Source organism: Euphorbia lathyris, chromosome 8 (assembly GCF_963576675.1).
Source record: "Euphorbia lathyris chromosome 8, ddEupLath1.1, whole genome shotgun sequence".
Lineage (NCBI taxonomy): Eukaryota > Viridiplantae > Streptophyta > Magnoliopsida > Malpighiales > Euphorbiaceae > Euphorbia > Euphorbia lathyris.
The window spans coordinates 55,829,926-55,841,129 of NC_088917.1; the positions used below are offsets into that span (position 1 = coordinate 55,829,926).

The 11,204-nt window shown below is 37.6% G+C and overlaps 1 protein-coding gene across 1 annotated transcript; it reads right to left on the bottom strand.

Moving 5' to 3' along the window:
- Positions 1-8,218: 8,218 nt before the first annotated feature.
- LOC136204097 (36.4 kDa proline-rich protein) lies at positions 8,219-9,486 on the bottom strand. The gene is made up of 2 exons (XM_065995294.1): positions 8,697-9,486; positions 8,219-8,404 (listed from the first exon to the last, which is right to left on the bottom strand). Exon 1 carries the CDS (start codon positions 9,443-9,445, stop codon positions 8,711-8,713), a length of 735 nt encoding a protein of 244 aa, XP_065851366.1. The 5' UTR covers positions 9,446-9,486; the 3' UTR covers positions 8,219-8,404; positions 8,697-8,710.
- Between the last annotated feature and the right edge of the window lie 1,718 nt (positions 9,487-11,204).

The window sequence follows — 11,204 nt, forward strand, 5'->3', positions numbered from 1 at the left end:
ACTGGGGCAAAGGTCTCACCGTAGTCAATACCTTCTTGCTGACTGTAGCCCTGAGCTACAAGTCTTGCTTTGTTTCTGACCACGTTCCCTTGTTCATCCAGTTTGTTGCGGAAGACCCATCTTGTTCCTATGGTCTTCTGGCTTCTTGGTTTTGGCACTAGATCCCATACTTCATTTCGTCTGAACTGATCAAGTTCTTCTTGCATTGCATTCATCCAGAATTCATCATACTCAGCTTCAGCGAAATTCTTTGGTTCCTGGATTGAGACGAATGCTATGTTGCTGAGGTATCTCCTGAGTTGATTCCTCGTCATCAGGGTATTCTCAGCGGCATCAAGAATGGCACTCTTTGAGTGACCTCTTGGTATCCTGATCTCCTTTGGTAGATTGATGTCTTGTGCTATTTGTGTTTCAATAATTTCTGCAGGTGTAGATTGGTCAGTGAAAGTAATTTGAGTTTCACTTTTACCTTTGGTCAGCCCTTGAGGGAATGACTCAGCGGCAGTTTCTTGGTCAGCGGGTGCTGAGTGTGGATCATCCTCGGTCAGCGGCTGGTATCTTCCTGCAGGGTTAGTTTCATCGAACTCAACATGTACTGACTCTTCTAAGACTTGAGTTCGTTTATTGAAAACTCTGTATGCTTTGCTGTTTGTTGAGTAGCCTAAAAAGATAGCCTCATCAGCTTTTGAGTCAAACTTAGCTAGGCTGTCTTTAGTATTCAAGATAAAGCATTTACAACCAAATGCACGAAAGTATCCAATATTGGGCTTTCGTCCTTTCCAAAGTTCGTAGGGGGTCTTCTTTAGTATAGGTCTAACTAGAGCCCTATTAAGAATGTAGCACGCTGTGTTAACAGCTTCTCCCCAAAAGTACTTTGGAAGCCTATGCTCACTCAGCACTGTCCTGGCTATTTCAACCAAGGTTCTGTTTTTCCTTTCAACAACCCCATTTTGTTGAGGCATCCTAGGAGCAGAAAAATTATGGTCAATGCCATTGGTTTCACAGAATTCAACAAACTGTTGGTTCTTGAATTCTCCACCATTATCACTTCGGATATGAGCTAACTTAAGGTCTTTATCATTTTCAAGTTTTCTTACTAAATTTGAAAACGTCTCAAAGGTTTCATCCTTGCTACTCAGCAAGATGATCCAAGTGTACCGAGAAAAGTCATCTACAATGACCAAGGAAAATCTTCTTCCACCCAAGCTCAGCGGCTGGACTGGACCGAAGAGATCCAAGTGTAGTAACTCTAATGGACGCTTAGTTGAGACAATGTTTTTACTATGAAAAGATTGTTTGGTTTGTTTTCCAGCTTGGCAAGCGTGGCATAATTGATCTTTTTCAAATTTAAGTTCTGGCAGTCCCTCAACCAATTGCTTTCTTGCTAATTTGGCCAGGAGGTCCATGCTTACATGACCAAGTCTCCTGTGCCATAGCCAGGAATTTTCTTCCTTTGACACTAAGCATACAGTTTTTGAAAACTTCTTTTCTAAATTCAGCATAAAGACATTATCAATACGAGGGGCAGTTAAAATTAACTCATTTGTTTTTCCCTCGAATATTTTACATCCAGAGTCATCAAATATAACTTTTCTCCCATTGTCACATAACTGAGCTACGCTGAGTAAGTTATATTTGAGTCCGCTGACTAGGGAGACTGACTCAATAGTAGGATTACCACCAATGGTTCCTGACCCTACTATCTTACCCTTCTTGTTGTCTCCAAAACTTACACTTCCTCCTCGTTTACGCACAAACGTGATGAACTGAGTTCCATCACCGGTCATATGCCTCGAGCATGCGCTGTCAATGTACCACATCTTTGACTTCTCAGCACACCTCAGGCTTACCTGCAATATAGCTAGTTGCTTTTAGGTACCCAATTCTTTTTGGGTCCTTGCTTGTTAGGTTCAACAGGTAAAGCATCATATTTCATTTTATGACGACATACTTGGACAGTGTGTCCATTCTTTCCACATAAGTCACAGCTGACCTTCCGTTTAGTATGTCTCACTGACTGGTCAGCACCCCAGTGCTGAGCATGCCAGCACACCTTTGTGGTGTGTCCTTTCTTCCCACAGAAGTCACACTGGACATTCCACTGAGGATTCCATCTCTGCTGACTAGTACTTCGGTACTCAGTTTTCAGAGGAATGATTCTTTATTCGGAACCTTAAGTTGGTTCTGAATTGATGTGACATCCTTTCTCAGTTTCTTAGAATCTGATTGGACATCAGAGACACACTTTTGCATAATTTCTACATTACTATGCAAAGTTGAGTTGTCCTGGAGAAGATATCGAAGGTCACTCAGTTTGACCTCCTCAACCTTGTCACATCGCCTGCTGAGTGCTCTAACCTTTTTATTACACTTTTTGACAAGTGTATAGAGGTCACTCAGGGCATTAACCATTTCATCTTTGAGCAAGGGTAGTGATATTACCTCAGTTGAGTGTTCCTCATCGTTAGATGCAATGGAGGGGTCAGCATGCTCAGAAACACATGGCTCAGCAAGTTCGTCAGCCATGAAACAAATCTTTGCTGACTCAGTGGCATCAGCTTCTGATGATGAAGACTCATCACTGTCGCTCCAAGTTGCCACCATCGCCTTCTTGTGTTCTTTCTTTCTTTCCTCATCGTGGGACAACTTGACTTGATATGGCCAGTTTGATGACATTCAAAGCATGTAATAGGCTTTGAGATGTCCTTCTTGTACTTGTTGTCACTGGACTCAGCTTTGTACTTATCAGACTTCTTATAAGGCTTCTTAGAATATTTGTCATTCTTTCTGAACAGCCTTTTCATCTTTTTAGTGAACATAGCCATTTATTCATCGTCTGTTGAGCTCCCATCAGTGGAGTCAGCTTTCATGACAAGAGACTTTTGCTTCTTGTCTTCAGACTTCTCCTTCACCTCGAAGTTCTTCATTGATATCTCGTGGGTCAGCAGCGAGCCAATGAGTTTATCATACTTGTAGGTGGTTAAGTCTTGAGCTTCCTCAACAGCAGTTTTCTTTGCTTGCCAGCTTTTAGGAAGACTCCTAAGAATCTTCTTAACTTGCTCTTCCTCAGTGAAGATCTTTCCAAGTCTCTTGAGCTCGTTGATGATGTTTGTGAACCTTGCGTTCATGTCAGAGATTCCTTCATCATCATTCATTTCAAACAGCTCGTACAACCTCATGTGCTGGTTGACCTTGGATTTCTTCACCTTGTTGGTTCCTTCATAGGTGACCTCAAGCTTCTTCCAAATCTCCTGCGCTTACTCACAACCTGAAATCTTGTTGTATTCTGCAGCATCTAAAGCACAGTGAAGCATGTTTATAGCCGAAGCATGATTTTGTAGCTTCTTGAGATCATCCTCTGTCCATTTAGTCTCAGCTTTGATAACCGTTTGGCCATCAACAGTTTCAACAGGAATAAATGGGCCTTGAACTATAGATAGCCATGCACTCATATTTGTTGCCTGAATGAAATTTTTCATTCTATTCTTCCAAAAGGTATAGTTAGACCCGAAGAATAGAGGAGGCCGAGTTATGGACAGACCCTCAGGCAAAATCTGAGTTGTCAGATTTCCTAGGAGAAACCGAGTGATGTTCTCAGCCATAGTGGGGATCAGCTCAAGGTAGTTAAACCTTGCACAGTGAGCTTTTAATCTCTGATACCACTTGTTGGTCCCTTATAACGTGACAAGTTAGTTCCAATGGGGGGATAGGAACTATTTAAAATTTTGTCCGTTAAGGCTGACTTCTTTTCTTATGAAAAGGTTTACACAGCGTCACTAAGTAGATTTAAGACACAAGCTTAGTCAACTTGTGACTAAGTCTGCTTCTTTACTTGAGTAAGGAAATAGCACTTAGAGTCTATTCCTGAACTCAGCTTCTTAGTAAACTTAACTCAGCGTGAGTTCTTTACTTAGTCAGTTTTCATAGCAAGCAATATATATATAAAATGAGTTTAAGGGTTAGAAAGATGTTACTCAGCAGACTTATCCTAGTTCCGCCTCTCCGCCTACGTCCAGTCCCCGGAACTCGTTCCGAGCTTTTTGAATTCTCTACTGAGCTCTTTAAAGGTAGAGCACGAGACCTTTTACAAATAGAAGCTGAGTATAACAAGAGTACCTTCCTCTATACCTCTACTCACTCTTATATCTATGTTGAGTACTATAACCGAGTACTCAGCCTCTCCTTTCTATTCTTCTAGAAATGATAAAGTGTTTGTCCTAAACAACGATTGCTAAGACACTTTAGATGATTGGAAATCACTCTAGACTTTTACACAATAATATGGAAATTGGTGTAAGGTATTTGCTTTGCTTTTCTCACAGAATCTTCGAGTATGAATTTGGTCAGCGTTTTGACTAATTGAAGTTCTGCATCGATTGAAGCAAATGGATGGCCTTTATATAGTGACACTTGAGGCACCTGGTCATTTCGAATTTCGAAATAACCGTTGGAGGGAAACGGCTTCCTGTCGTTGTCACTCTGGGCGTGCTCAGCGTCGTTGGCCAATAGGATTCACGCATCTTCTGTATTTGTCAGTCTTCGGCAGAATGTTTCGACATTTAAGGAAAAGTCCACGAGACAGCTTTCTACGCCTTCTGAACTTTTCCCAAAGTAGAAATACTTTGTCTAGAAGTTGAACATTTCCTGCCGCTGTCCAGACTGCTTTGTCGTCCAACTCAGCAGCTTCTACTTGAAGCTTTTGCCACGAAGGCTTCTCGATCCTTCTCTTGCTGAGTCGTCGTTTTAGTTGATACGGCTTCGTTTTGAACTCTTGAGCCGAATGGTCTTGATGTGTTGACTTGGGCTTGACTTCCACTTTATGGGCCTTTGGGCTTTTTAATCTCAATGTCTTATACACAATTAAACTCAACATTGAACAAACACATTAGTGTAATAAATCAAAGCATTTAAATTTAATGTGTTAGAATATTTTTGTCATTACTTAAATAATTTTGTCAAATCAAAATCATGTGGAAAGATGTTTCAACATAACCATCTTCCCATCATTAGCTATTGCTCCTTCATACGCCACTTCCATCTCATCGAAATCCGAGGAATCATTATCATTTGTCTGCTATTGAATAGGGTCAACTGCAGGAGGTTTGTTTGGGTTAATTGGAGGAGAGGAGAGTTCACTCTCATTTGAAAGAGAAAACGGCGGCATCGGTTGCTCCTTCAAGGCTTTCGGTTCCGTATTATCCAAGGCAGGATTTTTGGAACTCTCGGCCCCTTCTATACGTTGCCAAATGTGGCGTCTAGGTGGCTCCTTCCTTGTTTCCTGTCATGCTATTGCTTTGCCTTTATCAATAGGTGCTTTGCTATCCGGCTGCCCTTTATCCTTCACTCTTCTACAATTGGCCATCACATGTCCCACAGAATTGTATTCCAAGCAAAAACCCGACAAGTTTTCATAAAATACTTGTGCCCAAACCATTAGATTATCAGTGTCAACTCTAATCTCCTTCTGCAAAGGCTTGGAAAGATCTATATCAATCAGGATCCTTGCAAAGTGACTGAACTCCCCGTCAATTGTGTTCTTGTCAAAACGGAGCGGCACTCCAATTACTCTTGCAATGTCAGCGATAATTTGTTTATCCCAGAATTCCCATGGGAGATTGTAAAGTCGAACCCAAATTTGCGCGCGCTCGTTGTTCTATGATTTACAGGATCGAATCATGGTTGCCACGGAGAGAGACGTAGAATTCCCGGCTTCAAAGCCAAAGCACCTTTGCTCCAAACAATATTCAAATCATCTGCAGTATTGAAAATTATATGGAAGAATCCTTTTCCCAGAGAAATCAATTTCCACTTCATATTCAATCCCCATATAGTATTGAGTTTCAGTTTAAGGTCAGGATGTTTCCAAGGTAAATCACCTTTAGCCAAGGTTATTCTGCCGATAACCGAATGTTTACAGGCTTCCACACGATTATCATAAAGCTGTTGTGAGATTTTGATTGCTTTAAACCCGCCAATGTCTTGAATAACAGGTGCGGAAGGGCAAGGGTGAACAGTTTCTGTGGTATTCGAGTCGGATTTCGAAGCATTAATAAAAGATTTTAGTGTCGTTTTGCGAGGGGCAGCAAAGGAAAAAAGAGCCGCGTGACCGACGGGCTCATCCATGGCTCCAACTTTTCTTCCATAAAAATTCCTCAATTGGAACTTTTTCAGAAGCATTGTTTAGCGTAGATAACTTGAGGAAGATTCATAGCACTGATGAGGAAGATTCAATCAATCCGATACTCATCGTTTGATAGTTCAAGTTTCTCCATATCCGCTTCCATTTTAGGCACTAAAACCAACAACAACAACAAAACTACACTTCTAATTCAAGCCTCACCAACCACCACGCACAGCAAAACCACAGCACAAAAACTACTAATGAAGAAGAGGCGAAATGGGAAAAAACCACACAGCAGAAAACAACAACAAAGAGACTCGTTCACCCCAAAGAAGAATCAACACAAATAAAACATAATTCACAACAATTCCCAAATCAAGATCCAAGAAACAACAGCAAACACAGAGCCCCTACAGAGGCGAACAACAACCAGTCTCAAAAGTAGCAGGAAGCTTCAAATCCGCGATATAAGCCACAAAGAAATCACCGGCAAATCACGAATTCGAACCTCGGAATAATCGGAACCAAGCAAGGGTAGAAAACTAACCAACGATTAATCTCACGAAATAAGGACTAGCACCCGAGATTCGCCACGACACCCTCTTACACCGGCGGTCGGAGAAGAGACGCTCTCACACCCTCGTCGGAATAGCGAAGGGAGTCGGAGAGAAGGCTGGCGGCGGAAGAATCGTCTCTCCCATATAGTAGAATAATTGATACAAAAGAAAACAAATATACCGTAAAATACTCAAAAGATAGGGATAAAAGTACCTCTATCAGGTTACTCAAGTAATATATAGTGTTATAAAAATCGGTTAAGTTGGCAACTAATCGATTTTTATAACACCGTCCGATTTTATATTACTGGTCGGCATAAGTCAGGAGTCTGATTTTCTTCCGCCTAGACGGTTCAAGTCGAATAAATCGGATTATTAGACGGAAAAAATCGGCTGAAACAGGTTAAAATCGGCTCAATTTATAAATTCCAATTAATAAAAAATAATAAAAGTAATTAGTATTAACTAATAACTATTTTATTATTTATTTAAAACAAATATTTATATTTATATTTTTATGTTATATAATATTTATTATTATTATTTTTAGATAGTATAATTTAGACCTAATGCTTCTCCAGCTCCCTTAACTTGTCCAAATTGGTCATTTTACCCCTTAAACTCATCGTGTGTCCTATTTACCCTCTTAACTTCATAAAGTGGGCATTTCTCACCCCCTTAACTTGTCCAAATTGATCATTTTACCCCTCCCTAACTTATCGAATGTCCTATTTACCCCTTAACTTCATAAAAGTGGCATTTCTCACCTCTTATGATCATATTTACCCCTTTAACTCTATAAAAGTGGTATTTCTTACCCCTTATAGTGCAAAATTAATAGGACTTAATAAAATGAGTTTGAAAATATATATTTTTAATATCAACTTTTTTATTTTGTTTTAGTTTGATAATTATATTGCTCATTCGTGTGTTTATTACAATAATATTGTATTACAATAATTAGATAATCAAAATTTAACTAACCAAAAAATTGAAAAGGGGAGGAATGAATAAAACATACAAATAATAAGAACATTAATATAAAAAAGTTAAAAACATTATAGGTAAGGATAAGGTACTAAAATAGGTCTATGGTTTTTGGGGAAATATCAATTTAGGTTCCACGTACAAAATAGAACCAATATAGGTTTAATGTTTAAAAAATGGTATCAATTTAGGTCTCGATGACAGATTGTAAGGGGTGAGAAATACCACTTTTGTGGAGTTAAGGGGGTAAATAGGACATTCTGTGAGTTGGGGGTAAATGGACAAGTTGAGGGGGTAAATAGGATATTCGATGAGTTGGAGGGGTAAAATGACCAATTTGGACAAGTGAAGGGGTTGAGAGAGCATTAGGCCTATAATTTATATTTTAAATGTGTTTATATAATATTTATTTAATATAAATCTAAAACGTAGAAAAATATAAAACCGATTAATCCCAATTAATCTTCGGAGGTCTTGTTTGCCCGACTAGCGTATAACGACTTTTACAACACTGGTAATTGCCAATCATTTCATATCCAAATAGAAAAATAAATGACAAGAGAAACATCTGATTGATTAATTGGTTGGTAATCTAAGACAAATGAAACACACAGAAACGAATAAAATGTTGTACAATGAATATAAACCCAACATCTTCAATACAAATTAGAAAGAGAATATGAAAGAAGAAAGGTTGGACATCCTCTCATGTCTCCATTTCAACATTCTTGCTGGCTACCTGCATCCACACAATCTTATCTTCATTAGACAAATATCTTTTTCATTTATTGTACGGATACTACAACTAAACTTCAATTTCATTTAATTAATCATTCTACTTTACAAATGAATCTTTTTATTCACTTTAATATAATAACGTATGCATGAAATGTACGAACAAACAAGATCCAAACACATGGCCAAAGTTAAGTACATTTTATATAATTATAAGAGAAAATCTAAGATCTTACAAAAAAAAAAAAAAAAAAGTAAAATTTGAAATTTGAGTAGGAGTGGAGTAGGGACTTAACTGAAAGAGATGAAATTAAATAGAGCAAGTGAAACCAGGAGGGGGGCTCTTTCCACAGGTAAGTAGAAGTTGAAGAGCAAGTGGAACATAAACATTAAGATTAAGAAGCTTAAGCTTAAGAGTAGTGCACAAGCACACTGCAGCTTCAACCTCCAAAAGTCCTTGAAGTACTGGACAACATTGGTTAACCACTGGATCACCTAATCCCACGTGGACTAACCCACCTAGAAGATCAACACAAGCTCCCAATTTCAGTGTATCAATTGGGCACGTTTCGGAACCCTTCGAAGGGGGGCATGAACTTCCCTTGGTTGGTGGCTTTGTAACTGGAGGAACAACACCAGGGGGAAGAACGCCTGGAGGGAGAACACCGGGGGGAAGGACACCGGGGGGAAGAACACCAGGAGGGAGAACACCGGGAGGGAGAGTAACCGGGGGAACAACACCAGGAGGAATAACGCCTGGAGGAAGAACACCTGGGGGAAGAACACCAGGAGGGAGAGTAACTGGTGGTTTAACAACAGGAGGAATAACGCCGGGAGGAAGAACACCAGGAGGAAGAACTCCAGGAGGAAGAACACCAGGGGGTTTAACAATGGGAGGAAGAATAGGTCCCTTAGGTTTGTGGGGTTTAGGGTGAGGCTTAGGGAGGGGTTTACCGCAAGAACCGCAGTCAAGAACGGGGTTAGCTGCGGAGGAAATGAAGAGCATGGAAAGGAGGAGAAGAGCTGAGATTTTGGAAGAATCCATCTTCTTTGTTTCTTTGAAACAAAGAGGAGGAGGAAGAGTAAGTATAATAGAAGAAGAATGAAGAAGAGATATATAAGAGTAGAAATAGTGAGAAAGAAGAAGAAAACAAAAACCCTAAAACAGACCACGTGAACAAGTGTTTCTCTCCAAAAGGCAGCTGCCAAATTTTGCTAGTTGGCAATCCCTTTCTCTCTTTACCTTTTTCTTTACTTTCACTTTTACTGTTGTTTTAAGGGATAAATTGGACAAGTTATATTGTGGACTGTAATTAGTATGGGTAATTCTATGAGCCGTTGAAATGATGATGTGGTATCATTTGAGTGGACGGAATTATTACTTGTTGTGATTAGTCATAAAGTACAAAGTAAAACTACTATAGCCACAACGTTTATAAAATGATATCAATTTAGTTTCGGATAACAAAACTTAGAGTTAAATTGGTACAATTTCACAAATATTGAGGCATCAAGTTTCCATGGTTATTTTGAAGATAATATTTAAGAAACAGTCAATTAGTTTGTTTAGACCTTTGAAATTGAGAAATCAATATGATTTTTGGGCTCCTTGTTAGGCATTTATTTATGCAAAGATCAAAACAAAAATCATTTTATTTTATTATAACTCACGCTTAAATATTATTGCATGATTTGGTTTTTATTTATTATTTTCACTTATTTTGTTTAATTATGTTCTTAATTTATTTTTATAATATGGTTTAAAATATTAAAAACATTTTTTCATAATTTTTAGTGAATTAAATTTCTTATAAACATTATTATTTACTTTTTTGAATTGTTTTAATACTATTGTTATTAAAATGTTTTTGTTTGCATTTTTGTTAGGATATATATTATAAATATATATATTTTTCTATAGTAAACTTTTTATATTATTATTTTTAAATAATATACATATTTGTATTTATATAATAATTTTTTATTAACAAATAAGAAAATATAAAAATATAAATCTAATTAATGTTCTTCAGTAGCTAGTTTATATAGTAATTTAGTCTCTACATCGGTCTGAATTTATATAGTCTTTTGCCTCCGTTGATATATAGGTTTTAGCTAAAATATAAACTTACAGCACCAACAAAGGTATATATATTAATATCAAACTTTAGGATACTATATATCAGAAACTTTGAGTTGTGAACTAATATTGTGTTTCATGAGACTCCAATAAATTAAATAAATATAAAATTATGGGTGCCTTCTATGTTTACTTTGTTTTTGACAAAGTAAGCTTTACTTTGTTTTCTCTACCATTGGATAAATTTACTTTGTCAAAGTTCATCACCATCAAATATTAGAAAAAATAAAGTAAGATTTACTTTGTTAAAAACAAAGTAAGTATAGCCTAACCTTTTTTTTCTAGTAAAAGGAAAATTGTGTGTTTCGCGGTTATCAAATCACATAGTTTTTGCCGCTTTATGATATGACAAGGAGCAGTTTAAAAAGAAAATTGTCTCCTCTTTCTTGAAATTCTTTTTAGGTTTTCTTCTTATCTTAATCTTGTTTTCTATTTTCCGGGTTAGCTTCAAAAATAGAAAAAAAAAAAAAAAAAAACATTCTTCATAGGAAATCTTTTTCCCTTCCAATGTTTTATTTTGAGCGGGTTTTGTGTATCTAGCATCATAAATTTGGGAATTGATCTTTAACAAGTCCTAGGATTCTACTAAGTTACTTACCAAACTCATTTATTGAGTCAAGATCAAGTCAACATTACCATTTCTCTTCAATCTCTACGATCTATT

Bases quoted from the DNA above. Each gene is read 5' to 3' on its own strand.
- LOC136204097 (XM_065995294.1), bottom strand. From the start codon at position 9,445: ATGGATTCTTCCAAAATCTCAGCTCTTCTCCTCCTTTCCATGCTCTTC.